Source organism: Clytia hemisphaerica, unplaced genomic scaffold (genome assembly GCF_902728285.1).
Source record: "Clytia hemisphaerica strain Z4C2 unplaced genomic scaffold, Clytia hemisphaerica genome assembly, whole genome shotgun sequence".
Taxonomy (NCBI): domain Eukaryota; kingdom Metazoa; phylum Cnidaria; class Hydrozoa; order Leptothecata; family Clytiidae; genus Clytia; species Clytia hemisphaerica.
In genome coordinates this window covers 290,439-315,469 of record NW_027103577.1, presented here as the reverse complement: position 1 = coordinate 315,469, position 25,031 = coordinate 290,439, and the positions used below count along the sequence as shown (strand labels likewise).

At 35.2% G+C, this 25,031-nt stretch overlaps 1 protein-coding gene and 1 long non-coding RNA gene across 2 annotated transcripts; both read right to left on the bottom strand.

Annotated features, from left to right (window-relative positions):
- Positions 1-13,094: 13,094 nt before the first annotated feature.
- LOC136801231 (uncharacterized) lies at positions 13,095-19,852 on the bottom strand. Its single transcript, XR_010845819.1, has 3 exons — positions 19,534-19,852; positions 14,031-14,092; positions 13,095-13,348 (listed from the first exon to the last, which is right to left on the bottom strand). It is a non-coding gene; the product is annotated as an uncharacterized lncRNA (long non-coding RNA).
- A 362-nt stretch (positions 19,853-20,214) lies between these two features.
- On the bottom strand, positions 20,215-24,624 carry LOC136801230 (uncharacterized). Its single transcript, XM_067057864.1, has 2 exons — positions 24,101-24,624; positions 20,215-20,274 (listed from the first exon to the last, which is right to left on the bottom strand). The coding sequence occupies exons 1-2, from the start codon at positions 24,400-24,402 to the stop codon at positions 20,265-20,267; spliced, it is 312 nt and encodes a 103-aa protein (XP_066913965.1). The 5' UTR covers positions 24,403-24,624; the 3' UTR covers positions 20,215-20,264.
- Between the last annotated feature and the right edge of the window lie 407 nt (positions 24,625-25,031).

The following is a 25,031-nucleotide window of genomic DNA, read 5'->3' as shown; positions in this document are numbered from 1 at the left end:
AACGTTTCTCCGATTAAACCAACCAAATGCATTGGATTGAGACAGGGTTATAAACAAAAATTTACAATGTTGTGGTAAAGTAGAGAAGACGTTTTTTAATGAAAAGCACGTGTCTAAACTCACCTTTTTTGAGAAAGATCAAATGAATTAACTTGATCATCAAACAAAGAAAAATATCAAATAAATAAAAGCACCAGTTATTGCAATTCAGTTGGTGAAATGCTTTTATAAGAACATGCAAAAAGTAATAATGTAGCCAATGATTCCTTATTTACCTTATTCACTGTTCTTAAAAAATAATGAACGTACAAAAATGAGTATGTGTTTTAATAAATTTTTCGCGCCAAAACTTTTCTATGACGTCAAGGCTTTTTCTTTCAGTTTTTTTCTACACAGAAGATATAAGTTATTTTAATCATTCTGATTATGATAAATTATTTCCCCTTCTTTTTTTAATTTTTTTTCGTTATTGTTATAGGATGTTGGTAGCTAGCATTGTGAATACTTATTCGTGCATAATTAGAATAATTAACATAATATATGCATGGATCGTGCATCGCGCATCGTGAATCGTTGGATCGCGCATCGTAAATTACACAAACCGTGTATATTACCTGGTTGAACTGGAACATTTCTTTCCTTCCTCCAGTTCACTTCCTTCCTTCCCCTTCCACACACAATAAGCTCGGTACCGTAGAAAAGATGTTGAAAATCTCCCGTCTGACGCTTTTACAAGACAGTTCAAAATTTTGCTTTTAAGGGAGAACTTGAGGCGAAATGACGAGTTTTTGCAACTCTTGGCTATTTTACACCAGAATTTCCACAAAATACCACGCTGTCTATCAAAATGACATGTTTTGTAATGCAAGTCATTTTCAGACAACGCATTTCTTTGTTGATGCGATAATGATTGGGAAAATGCCACAAAATTGCGGTTTATTTTTTGACAAATCTTCTGACGTCACTCGTCGCAATGAGAAAGCGAATCGTTATGAAATCATGAGCGAGTACGTACAGGCAATGAAGTAGGGATAGAAGCGAATCTTTAACTTTTCTCAGGCAAGGAAAAGTGAAGCCTTTAAAATGTGCGCCGTATTTTTAATAACGGATGGAATCTAGCGATCTCCTTGTTTTCAAGTGGTTTTTGAAAGTCTGGTGGTAAATTTTACTTTCAATTCGGCATTTATAATTATATGAAAACTAGGCGAGTTGCTCAAGGCCGCGCAACTTTGGTAGGATTTAAGGGCTCTGACCATAATGAATTTTTTATAATTGCCGTGTTTAAAATGTGTTTTCTGACTGATGTAACCAACAAAACTATGGCATGTTATACATTTTCTGTTAGACAAACTATTCCTGAATCTGAAAATTCAAAAATTGCAATGAAAAAATTTGATGAAGAAGAAAATGAAGACTTTTTCGAGGAGGAGTATTTCAACTTTGAAGAGCTTAGTTTCGGCGAAGAAAAAACATTTTGAAAAAATTTTCGCAGTAGATGGTGTATCTTTTACCGAACAATCTCGAAATCTTCAAAATAGTGGTTTTTCATCAATTTTTCATCTGGATTTTGCTTAAAAAAACAGTCGTAACTTTTGACACATCTTTTTAGAAAAATTTTCCGCAAAATTTAAAATAGTTCAATTCTTTGCAGACAGTGTAAAGAAATTTTGAAACAAAAAGGTTAATTATACCCATTAAAACTTAGCGCTTTTTATAAAAGAAGGTGATACAACATATTATTAACGTCTTTTTAAAGTTCATAACGTCATTTCTGCAATTAAATCCTTAATTACTCTGAAGGGATTTGATTAAAAAGCAATTTATAAAGGCAATTCTTTGTTAAAACTGTTGAAGAACCTAAAACATAACTTTTATGTTCAAATACTAAAATCAATTTTCCGACTATGGTCAGAGCCCTTAATGGCTTCAAATCCTACAAAGGAGATTCACTTCTAGCCCTTTGGGTTTGTACTTCATTGTGTACAGGCATTCAACTCTCGTTCTTGTTCGCTAGAATTGGCTTTATTATTCGGGTCATCTGTGTAAGTGAAATTGGAGATCAACACTAGACCACTCTTCTTACCCTTCTGAAGCTCAAATTCTTGACCTTATATATACCTATCTAACTGTGGAAAAATAAGTCGAGACCCCTGTTTATTTTGATCGAGAAAAGCTCGAGGTGTAATATAAAAACTCCCTAGATACCGACAGTACGAATCTATAATAATCTATAATCCTTGCTCACTCTGCGCTCAATACCTGTTCGAGCAAATGTTTAGGGCTTCAATATTACGAAACTCGATCACTAAGGTTTCGAATTCCCGTTTGAATGTTCTTCTTAGAAATCTCTTTCATTTTCAGTTGTCGTGAGAAAAAAATATTGATGCTCCCCTACGCAGATGTTTCTTGCAAACGCAATATCCTTTTTTTAGAGAAAGGCATTATTAAATTAGTGAAGAAGTATACCACTGTCTAGACGTTTACTTATCTTCTTTCGCAAAAAAACCTTTAGCTTTGTACTCTCCTGACCATATTTGTTAAATCACTGCACCACAAATTTCAACATGTGAAAAAGAATGTGCCATATTCAGACAAAACAACTACCCTTCCTTCGACATTTACACGTTTCGCCTCAATATAGCTTGCACGACAGAAGATCCTAAAAGTCTAGGCAACGATAACTCTATTCTATATCATCTATACAATGCCGTAGTTTTGACTAATGTCAAAAAGTTTTGATCCGAACTTGCGAGCTTTCGTTAACTGTCAGTAGATGCCTGAAACTAAATGGATTAATCTTTCTGGTATTCAGTATTCACGATAATAATGTCCGAAAACTCACAGGAATACGCATAATCACAAAATTTGAAACTGTCGTGGAATAGAAATTATGATTGACAGTTTGACCACGTGACCAGTAGGGTCACGTGGATATATAAATAGCGCGACATTTGTAATTTATGATTAGTACGAAACTAGATAGAGAAGAAGCAACATCTAATAAACCAGCTGCGCTGGAAGCTCCGGCTTAAGAGATTAAAAGATGTGAAAGATGAGCTTGTTGAGTTAGTTGTGTTAGAACGTTGCCCACAAACTGCTAATCAGAACAGATCAGAAAGCAAAGTAATAATTCTATTGCAGAGCGAGTATGAGAAATAATCTTAACGAATAAATAAACCAGCTGGAAGTTTAGCTCTTCTAAGTGATTACACATGCACTTTCTTGCCTAAAGAACCAACCCCACCCCCCGCCCACTCATCCTCGACTAAAAAGTTCAAAATTGGAGCTAAATGAGATAAACATTTAGAAGTCAATATTTCCAAGTTCTTGATTTGATTGTCCAGATAAAATTTCGGGGAGAAAAATAGCCTAAATTAGAGGCCACGGGCTTTTAGCTAAGCATTATTTTTTCTGTTGGGATAATACTTGGGGGAGAGTAGGATAAACCAAATAAAATGGTACAATAGTGTGTATGTAATATATATTTGGAAAAAACCTGTTTCGGGTTTGAAAAATCTTCAAAAGGAACGGTCGCCCAGCCAATGAAATTACGACAAAGTCCAAAAAATATCATTTTCAGTTATAACACTGTGAAAATTTCTACGATCTTGTTCAAATTTACACAGGAATTGTGTTTTAGTATCCTTTACTGAATTCTCATAGTGATATGTTTGTAAAAAATCTGTGTCGGGTTTGAAAAATTAAAGGAACGGTCGCCAGCCGCGATGAAATTACGACAAAGTCCAAAAACGATCATTTTCAGCCATAACACTGTGAAAATTTCTCCAATCTTGTTCAAATTTACACAGGAATTGTGTTTTAGTATCCTTTATTGAATTCTCATAGTGATATGTTTGTATAAAATCTGTGCTGGGTTTGAAAAATCAAAAGGAACGGTCGCCAGCCGCGATGAAAACGACCCTGCCGATTCACCGGACATTCCGGTGTTGTTTGTCCGGTTTAAAAAAAACTGGAAAAATCACCGGACACAAGTCCGGTGTAGTGTCCGGTGTGTTTTATTTGCAAGTGAAAAAATTGCACCGGACATTTTTGCCGCGGCATTCTCCGATGTCTGGTGTACCGTAGGACGGGGTGAATCGGATACCCGGGGTGAATCGGATAATTTGTTTAATCGCCTCTCATACTTCACTAACGATGTCTTTTTCTTTTCCGTTTTCAGATCCCGTTCCCTGATCGATCAAGCTATCGGAAAGATATGGCTTCGAAGATTTGTAACATGTTCTTCGGAAATTGAAGAAGAAAACCTTCTGATTTTTGGATCCTTTTTTGAAATACCGAATAAGAAATAATGAAGCGACCATAATGAAGCATTGTGTTCTACGAAAGCCAGTTGTATACAATCTTTGGTTCACTAAACGAAAAACAACGTCTATTTTCATTCTAACTAAAGTTAGGGCAGAAAATTATTCGCGTTAAAACGCGAATCGCCCATTTGCGCCCCAAGTTGAAGGCGTTGTTAAGTGATTGATACGGGACCGAGAAATGGAAAGAACTTAATTATTGAATAATTAATAATGATATCAAATGCCGTCATCGTGTTATTTTTAATTACTGCCACACTATCCCAAGAGACTTGTTAGTGTTCAGAGTAGCTAGGAATAAATGTTCGAATGTTAATAGCCACTCATTGTTCATGTGAATACAATGTCTTTGTATATTTTGTATGTGTTTATATGTTATGTATTATTTTCCAGAAGAAAATAGTGGGAGGGGTAAGGCTAGGCTGCAAACACTTTACAACAAGATAAGAACATTTATTAAAGTAACGGACGCCGCGGTCTCTCGTCCTTCCTAGGAAATGTCTATGACGAAAGAGATTATTTCTAAAGGCTTGATAATGAAACGGGGTACAGTATGAAGCAAGACATAATTTCCCGTTCGTTCATATGCTGTTCATTCTCTCGGAGGTCTCGCATCCCCTGGGTTAAATCATCTCTGAGACAGGGGTGCAAATATTTCTGCAAGCAGAAATTGGAAAAAGGGGCAAGAAAGTATGACACGGTGGGCCCCTTCCTAGTGGAACAATTGGCAATAAATAATCGGCCCGGTGAGAAAATATGCCCCAGACAGTTAAGAATCCGAGAAATTTTTATTTTCTGTATTATCCTTACCGTTTTTTTTACCCTTCATTTTTCCAAAGGGTATAAAAGTTCTCACCGGGCACTGAGAGAGACAGTGTTATAAAGTATTTTCTTTCGCTAAGAAAAGAATAAAAAGTACATATTTTCCAAATAAGAGCTTAAAAAGTTTGCTGCCAACTACGAGTACGAGTATACTATGCATCTAAGCATTGAATACCATATAGAATTAGTACTGTCTCCTGTCTTTGTGTTTATGGCGAGTCCACGCTGGTTCTGAATTCTTTAAGTGCCACCATTATACCCCTGTCTCAGTAACTCAGTGAAAATTTGAAATCGACCATGTCGGAGAAGTTATGAAACAAGTAAAACCGTAAAACGTCAAACACACCGGGTCTGTATTTGTAATCTCTTAATTCTCGCTGGAGTACGGAAAAATTCACTTTTAAGCATTATTCCTAGAATTCATTAATAATTTTTTTTCGATTTTGACTGGGTTGACCTAGTTGCAGTAGAGGTGTCAAAATAACGACAGTTCTCCAATAGGGCCATAACCTTTGATACAAATACTTTTGTTTGCTTCGTTTTTGTATTTTTGGAATGTTCCTTAAATTCTGCGTCGATCGGTATACAATTTGTACGCACTTAAAGCAGAACCAAGGCCACCGGAGCCTCTGAAAGTCAAACTTTCGATGAAATTCAATAAAGCCAAATTTCTGAAAATGGCTTGACAGTGAACGTGTTAGAGTTAGGTCATTCTTTGTATTTTTTTTCACTGGTTTCCATCGAAACGGGATCTGTGACCGGATCACTGATACAGGGGTGCATATCATACGTTTTCTCTTATCATTTTGTCGACAAATCTTAGAGTTAACCAGAGCGTTATTGATAATCTTCTCCCGTCTCTCAAGTATCTAAGATTGGTCAGTACCACCTGAAATAACAGGAAAACAAAAATATACGATGATCAGGTTAATTTCTCTACTCTTTTTATCGGCTCAGCTATATCACACTCAGCATCACTGCGAAACTGGAAAAAGTTAGCTTTTCATGGGGCATTAGTAGAAGTCCAGTGGATACTTGAGACAGGGGTATTCTATGGACGCTAAACGTCAAAACAACTTTCTTTTATAACGTCCGTAAAACAATGGAAAGTGTACACTGCTATTATATTAACCTAATTTAGCCTGTGAATATGAAACAGAGGTGTGGGTATGCTAGACTCTTCTGGGATTAAAAGAAATACGCACCTGCTGGGTATGATATATTTCTGCTTTTAAATTCAATGCTATCTATCGTAACCGCGGAATATAACGACCATATAACTAACGACCATGTGTTTGTTGACTCTATCGGTCGATGCTTCGATGAAAATTTGATATTTTCGTAAGTTTTCCAGTTTCTGTAATGTTCTTTTTTTTAATAATTTATTTACTTCTCCCTTTTCATTTTCTCTGGAACGAAACGCAAGCGTTAGATAAAAAAACAAACTTGGATTTAGCTATTGTAGTCAGACCTTTCAGAGACGTTTCATTTTCTTACATTGCACTTTCTATCGTGCATTCAACCGACACTTTTCATAGCGCACACTAATCAAAATTTTATTATCAATGATACTAAACGTACTACCCAGGTATTACATTTTTATGACGCTCCATCTAATGAATAATCACTTTGGTGAGGATTGCATGAATTCAAATTATAACTTCGGCAAAACGTAATTTTTGAAAAATGGTATTGCTCCACCACAAAATATAGAGAGCGTTTGTTTATGTTCCGAATGGCGCCCCTTCAAATTCTATCCACTTCACCCCGAAACGAGTGACTCGTTTTCTTGTATTCGATTGAAGATTGTTCCTCGTAGAAGAAACTTTTGAAAATGAAATTTTCTACACTCGCGAATTAGACCCCACTCGCCAAGTTCTGCGGTTTTATTAGGTGGTAGGTTTCGTCTGGAAGATGCAATTTGCCCATAACCTTCCAATTCTATCCGATTTACCCCGCCTTACGGTAATGGGCAAGGGCGTTTTCTTAATGTTCCTCAGTCCCGCCCAATATACTTTGATTGATGTTCAAATTCACAATACACTTCGCAACATTCAAATGCCCAGAAGTGGTAATTTCGAAAAACTAAGCTTTGGAAAACACGAAGTTTCACTTTTCTCGGCGGAGTTCCTTGGTTGTAATTACTTAGCTAAAATATCCAGCTTTTCGAGACTTTAGAAAACAGCGCTCGTGACCACGCATTAGCGTTATTCATTTTAAGAAAAGGCCGTGCGGACCGCGCGGTACCACGAAACGCCCACTAGAAAAGTGCACACCGGACAGTCCGGTGAAGTCCGGTGCGCACTTTTGAAAATTACTTAAAAAATCACCGGACACATGAAAAACAACACCGGAATGTCCGGTGAATCGGCAGGGTCGTCGATGAAATTACGACAAAGTCCAAAAACGATCATTTTCAGCCATAATACTGTGAAAATTTCTCCAATCTTGTTCAAATTTACACAGGAATTGTGTTTTAGTATTCTCTATTGAATTATCATAGTGATATGTTTGTAAAATATCTGTGTCGGGTTTGAAAAATCAAAAGGAACGGTCGCCCAGTCAAAAAATGATGAATACAAAACAGGATCATTTTCAGCCATACAAATAAGACCACAACAACTGCTCATATCGTTTTCAAATTTGCACTGTAATGTTGTAATTTTAGTATTGTCTTTCGAATTCCAATGGATGTGTGTTTGAAAGTTTCAGAGTTTTATGGTTTTGTGGTTGTTTTGTGCGTCCATAAAACTAGAGAAGTTAGCCATATGCAAGATTTAATTCATGGCCAAAATTTCTCCAAAGTCTTTCCACATTTTTATAGACAAGTATGCATCAGAATTCTCATAAATCATGTCCAAAACATCATGAATAATGATGAAAATGATCACTATCTTTCACTGAGATTTGCAGCTATAAGCCCACTTTCGGCAGCCATCTTTTTCTAAATATTTTCGCAATATTATCGAAATCCAGATAATCCGTTTTTATTAAATCGGAATAGATTATCGGATTAGATAAACAAACAAAAAATGTCTTGACCGTCGGAAGAGAGAATTAAAGGCTCCTAGGCCGGAGCAATAATATACAGTCCTCTCACTTATTTCGTTTCGGACATTTGGTCCAAACGAACCGGATATGAATCTGGTATAAAAGTTTTTTTAAAGAACTTTTATTGAATTATCGTTGTTGAACTTGACCGACTTGGAATGATTTTGGAATTGATTTGAATAAATTATTATTGAACTTGTGCTGCTGAACCTGAACTTATTGGACACTGATTTATGGATTTGATTGGAAATTTAATGAAACATTTATTGATTGAACTTATGCTGTTGAACTTGGAACTCACACGGATACGATTTATGGATTTACATTTGATTTGAAAACTTTTGAGAATTAGAATTTATCGAAAATTGGAGAACTTTGGATACGAATTTACGAATAATTCCTATCTGTCATTGGGGGAATATATCGTCACACATTGATTTGAGATTTGAATTTGAAAACTTTTGACATTTAGATTGTATCGAAAATTGGAGAAGTTTGGATACAAATTCACGAATAATTCCTATCCGTCATTGGGGAATATATCGTCACACATTGATTTGAGATTTGAATTGAAAACCTTATAGATTGTATCGAAAATTGGAAGCTTTGGATACAAATTTACGAATAATTCCTATCCGTCATTGGGGGATATATCGTCATACAACTTGATTTGAGATTTGAGGATACACATTTACGAATAATTCCTATCCGTCATTGGGGGGATATATCGTCACACATTTGATTTGAGATTTGAGGATACAAATTTACGAATAATTCCTATCCGTCATTGGGGGATATATCGTCATACAATTTGATTTGAGATTTGAGGATACACATTTACGAATAATTCCTATCCGTCATTGGGGGGATATATCGTCACACATTTGATTTGAGAATTTGATCTTTACACATTTGATTTTAGGATTTGAGAACTTTGGAGTACATTGTTACACATGATTTGGATACTTCAGACTTGATTGAGAATTTGAGATTTACGACTTTTAACGAACGGGAACAAAGTTTGATATTTTCTCGGCCCCATTGGAAATTTGGCCCCTACGACTAAAGAATATATCGAAAATTGGTTACTTGAACGTTGAGAATTGTACGTATTTAGAAAGCAAGATATTTTGAATCGTCAAAATTGGGAAACTTTACTGGAACTGGAGATTGGTTTGGGAAAACGTCGAACTTTAGAATCTTTTTTGCTGGAACTTTGAAAGAAGTTTACTTTGGAAATTATTGAGAGATTCTGCTAAAGGAGACTTGTTTACGCAAGAAAACATTTTCAAAAAATTCCTCTGGAATTTTTTTTCGAACACATGGAACTTTGTTTACGAGAGAGAGATATTTACAGAATGAATAACGAATCAATAGAATGACGTCAAAAGGGCGTATTTGAATTTAGACCTCACCTGCTTTATGAACGTTTTATGAACTAGGATTTACTCGATTTATTAGAACATTTTGTTACACTTTTTATAGGAACTTAGATTATTTTGGCAGGGTGAGTGTTGTGATTTATATTTTCGGGGGGAATGTCGTGGAATAGAAATTATGATTGACAGTTTGACCACGTGACCAGTAGGGTCACGTGGATATATAAATAGCGCGACATTTGTAATTTATGATTAGTACGAAACTAGATAGAGAAGAAGAAACATCTAATAGAAATATACAGTCCTCCCACTTATTTCGTTTCGGACAGAAACCAAAGAAAACTGTGGTTTAGTAGCTCGGGTAGAATTTCGAGCAACAATCCTAACTTTATCGCTGTAAAATCGTCTCGGCAGCAAAAATCTCTTTTCGAATTTCCCTTCGGGTTGGCGTTATTTTCTTAGATGATGGATGACTAGGAATAAAAGTGGCGAATCAGACTTTTGCGATTCCGGGAACACTTTCAGACGAATCTTATAAGCTGGGAATAGATTCTGCGACTTTAGCATCTATACAAAGAAAGAGAGCTACTTTTAATTTTTTTCCCTTCACCGTATAGCAGTTTTATCATTTATCTTTTGAAATTACTCAATACATTCTCCTTTGCATTGCATTCCTTCACCAGACGAAAAACCAAATCTCAAATCGTCCTAGTGAACCCGAGGCTTGTTGAATAACCATTTATCGTGTTTTTGAATCGATAAAACTACTTTAGACTACTTGAAAGATTTGATTGTGTTATGAAGATGCGTGTTGGTTCAAGACTGGCTTTCCAGAATGACCCAGACAATATCGAAAAGTCGAACAAATTTATCAATTAGTATTCAATAATAATGGCGTGTTATCTCTGTCAATAATATTACCTACGCATCTTATTTATAGAGGTAGTACATTTGAGGTTGAAAAGTTTTGGGCAGATATGTTTCTGTGCCTCTCTAATCCACATCAAAATGATGACACTCACGCAGAAGCAGCCACCGAGGCAAAACACGAAAAAGCCGTTCCTTTTTGCCAGCCAGGAGAAAATTTCTATAAAATGAACATAATCGGGTTGTCCGGAACGGCTCCAAATTTCCAGCTGGAAAAGAAAAATACGCCAGGAAAATGGAACAAATTGCACGGGAACAGCTCTCAAAAAAAAAGTTTCGACCTTTTCCTGAAAATAGCCGTTCACATTTGCCAGGAGGAGATATACAAATTTATAGGAACGGCTCTTTATTTCCAGCTGGAGATGAAAAAGGAAAATAAATGTAGCAAACGTCAGAGCAATATAGATATTTTATGGGAACGGCTCTCTATTTCCAGCTGGAGATAAAAAAGGAAAAATGTTAGAGCAATATAGATATTTTATGGGAACGGCTCTCTATTTCCAGCTGGAAATAAAAATGCAAAAATAACTGTCCCAAAATTGCCTAGAATGATCACAGTATTTAATGGGAACGGCACTGTATTTCCAGCTGAAAAGAGGTGAAAATGTAGCACTCAGGCATTTTACGGCATGTCCAAATTTTCCGTAATTTTTAAACACCAATAGCACTCATCAAGAGGTGTTCATTCATACCTTTTTGGAAGCGTATTAGGTTGTAGAATATGAAAAGTGCTGTTTGATAATTGTTTTGTTCGCCTAAATAGAGACATACGGATAAATATTGCAAAAAATGTAAAAATGCTGACGTCAGCAAAACTTATTTTTTGAATAACTTCTTACTGGCTCAACTTCAGATGCTCAAATTTTGCAGAGTGGAAGAGAATATCAATAAGCACACTTTGGGTCAAAAATCTTTTTTGAAATTTGATGACGTCAGCAAAAATAAGCAAAAAATGAATTTTTGCAAAAATATGCTGATATAAGCAAAATTTCAAAAAAATTTTTGATTTGAAATGTGCCCATTCATGATGTGCTACTTTGGGCAAAATTTCATAATTCTAGGTTAAGCCAATCGAAAGTTATTCAAAAAATAAGTTTTGCTGACGTCAGCATTTTTGCATATTTTGCAGTATTTACCCTTATATCTTTATTTAGGCAAACTAAACAATTATCAAACAGCACTTTTCATATTCTACATCTTTATACGCTTCTAATAAGGTATGCATGAGCACCTCTTGATGAGTGCTATTGGTGTTTAAAAATTACAAAAAATTTGGACATGCCGTAAAATGCCTGAGCATTCTTGGCTCAGGCATTTGGCAGTCCTTCAAGTGACGATAGGCCGGGGGGGTGGGGTACTTAGGCAAAAATGGATGATGGGTATGTGCGGAAGGTAAGGGTCGGTTTTTTCACCCGTCAAAGTCTCTTTAAGGGTCGGAAAAATCAGAAAGTTTTAATTTAGTCTCTCTAAGGGTCGGAAAATTCAAGATTTTTAGTTCAACGCCATGAGAATCTATTACAGGCGTATACTTATTCAAAGGTCGAAAATCAAGTAGAAAGTTCGCAAGGGGCCCTTCTGCGGAGAAAACACTACTTTAAAAGTCTATTTAAATTCTCCAAATCCGAATGTTCTGGATATTGGGAATTTTGAAGGCACTATTCGAACATTTTGATAGTATAGCAAAAGAGCCCACCGGGTGCACTTGATCAAAACAGGAGACGGGTATGTGCGAGCCATAAGGATATCTTTTTTCACGCCTCAAAAGCCTCTCGAATTTATAAGTTAGTCTCTGAAGGAGTGGTTCCAAAATCACGAAAATCGAGAGTTTCCCTCAGAAAGGGTCAAAATTCCCAGAAATTTCGATTAAAACTTGGTGAAAATCTACCAAAATTTAGGAAATCTTTCCAAGGGTTCCCAAAAAAAGAATATTTCACCTCTCTAAGGGTTTATTTTCGGTTAGACTAATTAAAGTTTATCTTTTCCATGTATCGGGCTATTCCAGAAAAAAAATTGTACATGGGGGTGGAGGATATAACAATTTTTAGTGATTTATCCCCCGAACAGGATGACTTTTGGCCCCCCGGACAATAGGTTTTACCCCCCGGACAAGCATCTGCTGACCCCCGGACAGAGCAAATTTACCCCACGGACAAAATATTCTCCACCTCCCATGTACAATTTTGTTCTGGGAGAGCCCATTTTTACAAAATAATCATAGAATTATATTGATCTAATAAGAGTACAATAAATTGAAAAATATCTAGGCGTCGAGAGTTTATGATGCATTACTTCCTTCATGAAATAGTCTGCGTTGGATTGTCAATTGTCAATCAGTCTTTAATAACCAAATTAAAGTTTCAGTGAAAGCAGAATACATGTTTTTTATAAGCATTGCACTTATAAGCATATCTAGGCTCAGATATAGGGAAAAATTTAGCATATAGCAAGCATTGCTTGAGCCTACAAAAAATATTTTTTTCCTGATTTTGGCTTTTTTGGCTGGATTTTCACGGATTTTCAGCATTTCCTAAATTTATGCTTTAGATTTAAGCATCCCTCAGCATTTTTTCATTTTTCAGCTTATTCGAGCTTTCGACCTAAGCATCTCTGAGCCTGTTTTCGGATTTTTGTATGCTTCTAAAAAAATCATGTAATATATAACCATTACAAGTTGGATCGTCTCTTTCGATCGTTTACCATAATTTGTTCTCCGTCAATCAATTGAAATAGCACGATACTCTTTCTCCGATGGCAGTCTTTTGAAGTATTATCATGTTGTTATCATTTCAAATTTCGTTCAAGAACTTCAACGTATGGCAGCATAAATGTCCAAAATACAGTTAACAGCTAAAATGGAAAGGGAATTGCTTCAATCATAAGCCATGATCTGCATGGTTAAAAGCAGGCGTCATGATGGATAGTTTTAATTTTCTACCAAGAATGCCACACGACACAGGATATCAATGGAACTGATCGTATCGGATGATATGGTATGATGCGATAGAAAGGAATAACAAAAGCTCTCCAATACTGTATGCTTCCTTAATGGACCACTTAACACAAGTTAACTACTACAAAACTTTCGTGTGTTTCTGGTATCTCAAAACACATTTCTTTCATTTTCTCAACCATTAATTCAAGTTTGAAAAAAAATAATAATTTAATTTTAATTTTTTTTCCATCATCCGGTCTAAAGGTTCTATTCCAATGTCTGTAAACCAAAAAATTACCTTCCAAACCAGAAAATGGAAACATCTTTTGCCCCTCCCTCTGAGACGTTTAGCCCATTATTTTTAAATTTTGCCAAAAATATGCATACTTTTTAGAAAGTGATTCAGCCCTTTGTAAGTTAACCAATAATGCACGATTTTTCAACTGCTAAGTAATAAAATTTGCTGCAAATGGTATGAGCTTTGTCAGAACTTTTTTCCCATACTCTCCTTCTTTCTCCTTTCAGAATCTCCCTGAAATGAAACATTTGCCACTCCGAATGTAATATTCCATTAAACCCAAGAAACAATAATTTTACCATTTCTTCAATTTGGACATCTTTTGAATGCTGATTATCCATCAAAATAAATCACTTGATCACTAGAGTGAAAAAAAAATTAATCAGATTACAAATATTTGATTCAAACTTTTTCTTCAATTTGAAAATATTGTATCAACAAAACGTAGATAAAAATGCTATAGTAGTTCATTCAAAGGAACACAAATTTACTAGAATGTAACAAATCACAATTAAAAGGTCTGCTAAATTGCGTGGGTTGCGTGGGTGCGTGGGTCAATATTTTTGCATGGGTTAATATTTTTGCGTGGGTCATTTTTTTGCGTGGGTGCGTGGGTCAAAGTATTTTTTGCGTGGGTCAATTTTTTTGCGTGGGTCAATTTTTTTTGCGTGGGTCATATTTTTTGCGTGGGTCATATTTTTTTTGCGTGGGTCATTATTTTGTGCGTGGGTCATATTTTTTGCGTGGGTCATTATTTTTTGCGTGGGTCAAAGTTTTTGAGAGGGTCACTATTTTGTTGGTGATTTTTTAGCTAACTCGATTTTTTTTTACCAAACTAAAACTTTCGAGTTAGCTAAGACGTTTTTTTGTCAAATTAAAATTTCCAAGTTATCTTATACAAAAATGTGTTGTGTATATATCTACGAAAACTAAACAAAAGCACACAGTTTTTATGTAGTAACACCTTGTGGTTTATTTTCCATAGCTGCACTTATTTACTATAACATTATACAGAATCAACACACACCCGTCTAATTTTTGTAGACACACTTCAGGATCACACTTTTGAATTTTAGCATGCTATATTTCAGGATTTCAGTGTCATGGAAATAAACACTATAACTTTAAGCAAAAAAATGAGATATGACCGCTTCTTTTCTTTCTATGGAATTTTTTCCTCCCTTTTCTCTTGCTTTGAAAAAAAGTACAGCGTCTTTATTTCGTCCAATTTTTTTAATTGGCCTTTAATGTACTTAAATCAGAGAAATTACAAGTGGGGTGGACGAAATAATTGACAACGATTAAATTGTTTAGTAATCGGTCGCCTAATGAATATAACTTTTGTAGAAAAATTTTCAGATTTTGTCGCCATTTGCTTTGTTCTTTAACACTCAAAGGAAACCCAAAAGATTAAAGCGTGCTATAAGAAGCTATAAAGCTTCTAAAAAGATTCTATAAAGCTTCCTCTTATAAAAAGACACTCCTTTGTTGGAAACATTCTTTCCGACCTCGTTTATTGGAACTAATTCACCATATTGTTATTCAGAAAGTACGGAACTGTACAGCTATGCAAAATAAACAAAATAAACCAAAACGTGTTATGTAAAACAAATCCAACATTTTGGATGTGACCAGTTCGAATTTCAAGGGAAGGCATTTTTTCGAATTACAGAGAGAATTTTGACCCACGCAAAAATTTTGACCCATGCAAAAAATAATGACCCACGCAAAAAATAATGACCCACGCAAAAAATATGACCCACGCAAAAAAAAATGATGACCCACGCAAAAATTTTGACCCACGCAAAATTTTTGACCCACGCAAAAAATATTTTGACCCACGCACCCACGCAAAAAAAATGACCCACGCAAAAATATCGACCCACGCACCCACGCACCCACGCAACCCACGCAATTTAGCAGACTCGATTAAAAGTAGGCAAGCCAATCAAATTAAAAACAAACTAGTAAGCAGAAGCAGTTAAAATAAGTCATATTTTTCACTTTCTCATTTACCATAAGTGCAAGAAGAATTTTCAACTAATATTCCAGGTCCCCTCACATATTGAAAGCACGGCTCCTCTGAAATGTTGTCTAAGTAAGAAATTAAATAAGCTAAATAGAGGAAATTCAATTTCAAAGTATGACAATCTGACAAGTTGGATAACAGTGATAGGAATAGTGCCTCATATTTGGTTATCAATTATTTGAATAGTTTTCTTTTAGCAAATGATTTCTTTTTAAAACTCAATTATTAATTTCAGTCCATCTTAAATTTGGCATTACAAAGAATGCTGCAAAAGCAGTTATCTTAGTAATTTGTTAAAACTAATAATATAACGTGTAGATCGAGAACATTTCCAGGACCTCATGAGTAAACAAAAAAATCAAAACAAAAACAACAAGAACTTGAATCATCTTTCCAGAATAATAGTACTAGATTTCCTGTCTGTCTGAAGGTTTGAATTTTTGGGTTCAAGACTGAAAAGGTTCAGATTTACATCTCCTCAAAAACACCCATAAAAACTTCCTTAAATTTTTTTGTTCAGTCCCCTGAAGCCTTGAATGACAAGCTTATTGTTAAAAAGGTTTGACAATATCATTATCAGGGGGAAATAATTCAATAGTACTGGTTGAGAAATACTATTTTCAAGTATTATCACGAGAACGGATATTTATGGGAATCCTCCCTGTTAAGTGGTAACCTCCTTTAGGAAATTGAAAATAAAAGACTCCCCTTTAAGTCTTTGGAAGTCTCCAGGCTTCTGCTCATCGTTTAACGAAAAAGTTTCTTATAGAGGCTGCTTAATAGTCAGCAAATCCTCTTTCCCACTAAATGTTGCCATTCGCTGAAATCCATGATAAATTTTGATTTAAACATTTTCAAACCAAGATGACGTCCTTAGCGAGAGGAAGGATTTTTGTGTTTCCAAGCTTGCTTTGGCTTTTGGAGGATTTTATTTTAGTGTTTAGAGCTTTTTAAAGATAAATTTATGTTCTGTTGTATCTATGGTATGTATAAAGAAAAACTTGGGTCGCAGTTGTTTGAATTAACAATTCACGCACACCTAAAATTCTTGAGGAGTGCGATCAAACACAGGCCATAAATTTGGATTTTACTACGAAAGTTATTTATCACATGCCTAAAGTACTTTTTAGGAGTGCAATTTTGGAATGATTCTGGAATTTTGAAATGACAAAGCCTGAGAAACTGTAAACCTATTGGTTAAAACAAAAACTACCCCAGGTTTCACCTAAAAAAAAACGAACATCTTTGAAGTTACAGACAGACAGACAGACAGACAGATGAAGAGAAAATCAAAGACAAACATTCTCAAATTATTTCTCATCATAAGTTATCTAACTTCATGTCTTTGGTATATAAATAAACTGTAGCTTGGTATTGATTTGGTTACAATCTTTTTTGCTTATTTAGCATAAATCACCTCAAAGGGAAAGTATTGTAGTTCGCAAACGCCTTGGAAGAAGGAGCGCGTCGCTCCATATCAATCCCGAGAGACAATTTTGTTTTTGAAAAACTCACAAGATACAGGCAAGTCGCAAACAACTCTGGAATCCCTAATTTCTAATAAAAATGGAAAAAATATTCCTGACTAAATTTAAAAATATATAAATTGTTAAGAAAATTTGAAAAAATATAAGGAAAAATAAGCTAGTTCGAGGGGCGCGTCGTCACCATGTATCTTGTCTCCCAGCCCAAATTTTTTAGGATATGAAATTAGATTTTTTCAAATCACAAGTAAACCAAGACTGACTCCACTAAGCTGACCAGATCTAACAAAATAATATTTCATTAAACGCTGACTAACTGTATTGTTTATGAACACACTGTGATGCTTTGTCATGGTTTTTCTTATGATCGTTTTTGCTTATTAATGCCATTTAGCATGAATCATCTCAAAGGGAAAGTATTGTAGTTCGCAAACGCCTTGGAAGAAGGAGCGCGTCGCTCCATATCAATCCCGAGAGACAATTTTGTTTTTGAAAAACTCACAGATACAGGCAGTCGCAAACAACTCTGGAATCCCTAATGTCTAATAAAAATGGAAAAAATATTCCTGACTAAATTTAAAATATATAAATTGTTAAGAAATTTGAAAAAATATAAGGAAAAAATAGCTAGTTCGAGGGGCGCGTCGTCACCATGTATCTTGTCTCCCAGCCCAAATTTTTTAGGATATGAAATTAGATTTTCCAATCACAAGTAAACCAAGACTGACTCCGCTAAGCTGACCAGATCTAACAAATATATTTCATTAAACGCTGACTAACTGTATTGTTTATGAACACACTGTGATGCTTTGTCATGGTTTTTCTTATGATCGTTTTACTTATTAATGCCATTTAGCATGAATCATCTCAAAGGGAAAGTATTGTAGTTCGCAAACGCCTTGGAAGAAGGAGCGCGTCGCTCCATATCAATCCCGAGAGACAATTTTGTTTTTTGAAAAAATCACAAGATACAGGCAAGTCGCAAACAACTCTGGAATCTATGAAAATATGAAAAAATAAATAGAAAAAATAAGCTAGTTCGAGGGGCGCGTCGTCACCATGTATCTTGTCTCCCAACCCAAATTTTTTAGATATGAAATATATCGATCATTGAGTGTACAATAAACCAAGTCACAAAGCACTATGCACTCATACTACAAAATATTAGTTTTCGTATCTCATTTTCTTGACTTTGTCTGCCTGATCATAAAAAATATCTGACAAATGGAAATGTAAGTGGAAGTTTAGGTATATGTCCATGAATTAAAGGCAAGTGTTGATAATAAATAGAAACAACAGATAAAGTCAAACATTTTCATAAACTTTAATCAATTTCTTATGTTATTTTCTTATTTCTGTGTGTATTATTTAAAGAGTTACCATTCAAATGAGACAGAAATCCAGACAGTAGGAAATATATAAACATAATCATCTTATGTTTAGCAAGAATATTCCTTTGGCTAGTAAAACTTGAAGCAAAGCCTAGTAAAACTTGAAGCAAAGCCAAATTTTGAGGATGAATCTCTTCCTGTCACCTGTATGTAGGACACATGGCTGCTCATGTTTCAAAAGTATTTACCTATATAGCTATAAGCAAAAAGCTTGTACCCATGTCTTTTTTTAGCTATTAAAATAATTTAAGTTAAGTTGTTTATAGGAGATCTCCTCCTCTACAAAATCTAGGGAGCCACATGGTATATCCATAACATGTGTATCAAATCAAATCATTTTGCTAATTGAAAGATAACCATCTTATAATCATTGGCACACTTCAACCGAGCTAACCAGGTCCAGAAAAAAGATAATACTATCAGACCTGCCGCCACATGCTCCAAGTTTTTAGCACCTCTACTGACAGAGGTTTATGGTTAGTTCAGAACAAATCAAATCAAATGCTCTCATACATAATTGCAGTTAAAAAGTTCCCGATTTTCAAAGATTTCTACAACAACGATAAAAAAAACATCTGCCAGATAAGGTTGAACGAATTTACATAATTTTGTCACATATCCAAACAAAGAAAGAAAAAAGTAAGGCCATTGTGTTGTTGCTTACAAAATTGTAAATTAAAAAAAAAAAACCCAGATATTCACACAAGGAACAAGTGAGCAAAATTTAAGCCAAATCTGACCATTTTTGAAGTCTCCAGTCTGTCCAAATGTTTTATTGAGGTGACATACTGACTGACTAACAGACGTACATTCTCAGATTCTAGCTCAATTGAAGTTGAGAACCAGTGGAAAAACAGATTGGATATCATGATCAAGTAAAAAAGTAAGCAAAACATACCCAATATATTCAATTTGATCCGTATCAGATTCTTCTTCATCACTTGAACTTTCCGATTCTGATTCAGTATCTGTGTATGTATCAATATCCTTGTCATATTCATTATCAGTCACTTATTTGTCCACCATCAAGGATGCTACATTTAGTGCAGATTTTTCTTCATCACTTGATTCTGATTCCCTCTGTCTGTCTGAATAAATTTCCTTGACACGTTCATCGCCATTTCTGTAAAAACCCACTCATTTTTCCTTCATCATGTGTTGACAAGTTTAATGCTGTCAATGTTCTTTCACTCTCAGTCAATGTTCTTTCACTATCAGCAATTCTAAAAAATGTTTAAAAATGTCAGTCTTAAAATTAAGGCAATATGATTGATTTTACTACTAGGGACATTTTAAATTTTGATTTCACAGCTTCAAAGATTTTCAAATTTAAAAAAAATTTGAATGTGTAAATACAAGCATAAACTCTTGCAATTTGTTAAGAATTCTTAATATAATAAAAAGGCATTCACCTTCACGAAAAAGCCTTTTAAAAGTATTTGGGCCAGAATTCATACTTTTCAATGAAAATAGCTAGAAAAATGTTTTAATTCATTTAGCTCTGAGAAGTGACGTTGTTTACAGCAGTTCCATTAAAATGTGTAGTAATAGAATTTCAGTTTAAAAAGGTTATACTCACAGATGACTGCGCTCAATGCGTTCCCCAATGTTGTAGAGTACATTTGATCATCAAACATTCCTATGAAAAATTAGTCATTCATTCTTTGATTTTATCCGAATTATATTTACATCGTGGGTTACATTGAGTGATCTGAAAGCAAAAATTTGAAATAGCTTTTAAAAAAGCTACTCTTGAACATAAGTTTCTTTCAAAAAGCCATCAAACATACAATCAGACAAAAATGTGAACTCAAGTTTTGTTTACATAAAAATGCACCAACAATGTGTTGTGATGATATATAAAAGCAGGACCTATAATTTGCTTCAATTTAAAAAAGGAATCGATATAGATCTAGCTGGGGCTGGGCTTAAATAATTGTTGGTTTGCCATCACCCTAGATTGTGGAGGTCAGTCTGGGAAATCCTCTCAATTGCACGCTTATGTTCCGAGGCCGTAAGCGCGCAATTGCACGGTTACCATCAAAATGGCAGAATTTTTAAGCGTGTGTCGAAATTGTTCTGAAACAGACGGTAAGCGTTAAGCAAGATTGACAGGTGACGGCTTTTGCGGTAAGCGTGCAATTGCACGCTTTAAAATTTCCTATATTTTTGACACGCAATTCCTTTCGAAAGCTCTGTTGAATTTCAAAAGCCTAGGGCAGTTTGGATTGCCCGTTAAACCATGCCTTCGCCCGAATTAGAGAATTCTGAACCCCTTGAAATCCCTAAGCAATTTCAACCGGGGCAGGAGCGGGCGTAAATTATAACCATGCAATTGCGCGCTTACGCCCTCAGAACATAAGCGTGCAATTGAGAGGATTTCCCAGACTGGAGGTGGGTTGGTCGGTCAGAATTTTTTTTTATTTTGGAAATTTATGAAATTTTTGTCCATGGAAGGGTATCAGTTTAGGTAATTTTGAATAAAAAACAGAAGTGCTAGCAGGGAATTTACGATTCTTATGCTTGAGAAAAGCAAGATACAAATTTACTATTTTTTATTATTTTTTATTTTTATTCAAAACAAACCTTGAATGAAATTCTTGGTATCATTCTTATCAAACAAGTTCATCCATCAAACTAGAAGTTCAGTAAACGTTACAATCCTTTCAATAAAAAAAGAAGCCAAATTATATACAATTTTACACAACATATGAAGCGCATGCAAACTTTCTCTTCACTTTCTCATATCCATCATTAAAATTTTACAACATCCATATTAAAATTTTAGAACTTTATTACGCTTCAAGTCAGGTGATAAAAATAATTTGCGCACTTAGCCTGGATTTCCCTTCCTTATTTATCAAAAACACACGCTCTAGGCGCTAAGAGGCTGCACGCCGTGACGGCCAGTATGGCGGTCACATTAGATTCAAAAGAAAACTGGGTTCTTTTTATTATTTTCAGTTCTCGGTAAGAAGGTCTACTAAAAAATTCTTTGCGTGTTAAATGTTGTTTTGATTTGGGTACCGTCGACTCCTCTAACTTGGGACGATTGGTCGAAACATAGGACTGTTGCATATCTGGTCTGTATTTTCACTTACTGTAAAATTGAAAGTGAAATCGTGTACTTTTAAATACGCCGTTCCTTAACTCAAATCAAATGACTTTGGAGGTTCGGTGAAATGGTGGCCGAATTGCAGTTTTAAATTTTTAGATTTCAAGAGAAGCAAATTTTTAATCTTTCTTCAACAAGATTACTTTAATATAATGCCAATCATGCATGTAAGTTTTATATTAATACTTCCTTTTTGCATCCGCAATTTGGCCACCATAATTTTAGCATACAATTCAATCAGTTACATCAATATGCCTTCTTACCTGTCTTTAAAAATATAAATAAAAGTAATCATGGAAAAGGACGCGAAAAAAAAAGACATAAGTGTGAGAACAGAGTAATAAAACTCGTTAGAAAAAGTACCATTAGAAGTCATAAAAAATCAACCTGAATAAATGCAATTGAAATTCCAGAGAACTTCATAATTCCCCAAACAACATTACATTACTATGTTAAACTTCCATCATATAAATTTTACAATTACGTCAGAGTAGACTACGCTCGCCACCGAAGAGGTTTATTTGGAAAGGGTAATTATATTTTATTGTTCGCTTCTTTTTTAAAGATTCACCGGGTTGGAAAAGTATGAATTTCTTTGTACATATTTTACCTACCCCAAATATTTAGGAGGCTGAGTTTTAACAAATCGTCAAGTTGAAACGAAAGATAAATGTATCAAGGTCTGTTTTATTTACCCCCTGGTGACTTAACAAAAGAGACTTAACTCGATGTTACAATCCAATTATTGAAAGTTTGTCACTGCCTTTTGATAATGAGCGAGACATACGGTCTCTGATTACACAATTTTCATTTTGACATTTTCGAGGCATTTTGATGTAACTGTCAATATGGCGGATGGAAAGGCAAAAAGGTCCATGGAACAGTCATCAAACTTTACAAAAGTTTTCTCAGTTCGATAGGTGTTCGATTGGGTTCGGTAATCGAACAGCTATCGTTTGATATGGTTCGATTAAGTTCGATTAGGGGTCTTCGACAAAAAACTTTCGAATTTTTTATCGGCATTGGGCCGATAAGCTTCAGACCCCCTCCCCCCTTGCTCTTATCGGCCTAAATTTTTCAAATCCAACTTTTACATCTTTGAAAACACAATTTCCTCCAATCTTGTCCGCCATCACCTTCCCACCCGTCATCGTTGAATTTTTGTCTATTTGTGCACCAACATTGAATTTGTTCATACCCGCATTGATATTGTTAATCAAAACGAAAGTTAAAATGACGGGATGAAGTCGCAACATTTCGAAGGAAAAGGCAGCGCGCTGGCCAATGAAAAATGAGTTTTTTATCAAAGCTATTTCAAAACTGTACTTTTAAAGTTGCGAATTTGCGCGCAAAGGTGAAAGCAAGTGAAATCATATGCTTTCAGTGGAGCTTGTGGACGAAATCAGAAAGAAATTGGCTGAAAGGATTTTCGTCTCAATACTTGTTTTTTTTTCGGTATGTAGTTGGACCCCCCCCACCCCCTTATCGGCCCAATGCCGATAAAAAATTCGAAAGTTTTTTGTCGAAGATCCCTTGGTTAGATAATCCAGACCTGATCAATCAAACTTGTCGAACCAATCGAACAATCGAACTAATCGAATTCCATCGAACGATTAAAGTTCGATTAAATAAATTAATCGAACTCTAAGATTTTTTAAAAGATTGTGAGTGTTCGATTAAGTTCGATCAATGGGTTTCGGTTCGATCAGTTCGATAAACCAATTTTATTCGACAAGTTTGTACTGCTCCGCCACCGTATATTAGCTTCTTTTCAAAGCCAAATCCGGAATGTAAATCGGGAAATTACTTCCGATAACGGATTACACACTTTTTCTGTATCCTTTTAGCGCCAGAAGAAGCGGTTTGTTGGGGCGGGCGTAGTATTCCGCCACTCGGCCGCGCTTGAAATCGAAACAGAGGGGCTACAGACTTTTTTTCCGGATAGACAAATATCTGGGTACAATAAACATCAAGCTGTTAAGTCCGGGAACTGTCGAAATTGGCAATCGCGTGCCAGGACAAAATTTTTGCAAGCGAGGGAAGATATGAGGATTTTAATATCATCGAACTAATCGAACTTTTTACTGACCGAACTAATCGAACTGCTGTTGCTTCAAAAATTGTGAGTGTTCGATTAGGTTCGATTAATTTTTTTAATCGAACTTTAATCGTTTGATGGAGTTCAATTAGTTCGATTGGTTCGACAAGTTCGATTGATCGGGTCTGGGATAATCGAACAGTTCAATTGACACTCACTGCCTGGGTATGTGAAAAATTTAAAAGCGATTTTTATACCGCAATTGCAGTAAAAATTGCTACTGCAATTTAGGGATTTATAAGAATCACTCACTCTGTATCTTGCTGAAGAAGAGCATCGCCATCATCATGTTCAGGTTCTAGACCACCAGTGACATCAACAGTCTGTTGTTCGTCATCACTTTCAATAACATCAGCAACAATTATTTCTTCATCTGTTCCACTTTGTTGGCTGTTTGAGGAATCAGTTTCTGGTTCACTTTCACTCTCACCAGCAGTCAGATGTGTTACCAGAAAATGTGCAAATGCACTGTGTGTTTTCTGTGTATATCCAAGCTCTTTTTTCTTTTGCATCCAAATTTTAAAGGTAGTTTGATTGAGACTTATAACAGGCATGATTCTATACTTCTAAAATTTCAAAATACAGAGATGTTATTGCATTTTGTAATCCATATTGGCAGTTGGTAACCATTTGCTAGACACTTTAAATTTCACCCTTAAAAATTATATCTAACTGTATCTCCATCATCACTGAAAAATACACCTACAAACTTTATACACGTATAGTTGAATGATGTCAAAAACTAATTCAGTTAATATTAACACTGCTAAACGATAAATAGATCCCTTTAGAATACGAGAATCAGAGAGAAATTTCAAAAAACATTTCTGTTTCGGCATTTTACTCTCCAAGATCGAGTTTTGAGCAAGACTAGTTACCGCTCTTTTTTCTCGCGTTGTAAATGGTGAACTCGCGATTGAGTTTTTTAATATTTTGTCGGAAAAAAGTAAAAGAGTATACTTTGCTAGAAAATTCAACTGCAGTTTAAGACAGCTCGGAACATATACAAATCGTTCCTGGTTTCTGGAAAAGTACCCTACTGGAGTGGAACGGGTCAATTTTTAATAAGTCCGCCGAATCAAAACATCAAAATGAGCCGTTCCCCTACAGTAGGGTGCTTTTCCAGGAAACATCTTGATCCGAGCTGGTTTTAAAAAGCTCTGAAAAAATCTACCGGAACGCC

Coding starts and splice junctions, on each gene's coding strand:
- LOC136801230 (XM_067057864.1), bottom strand. CDS start 24,402: ATGCCTGTTATAAGTCTCAATCAAACTACCTTTAAAATTTGGATGCAA.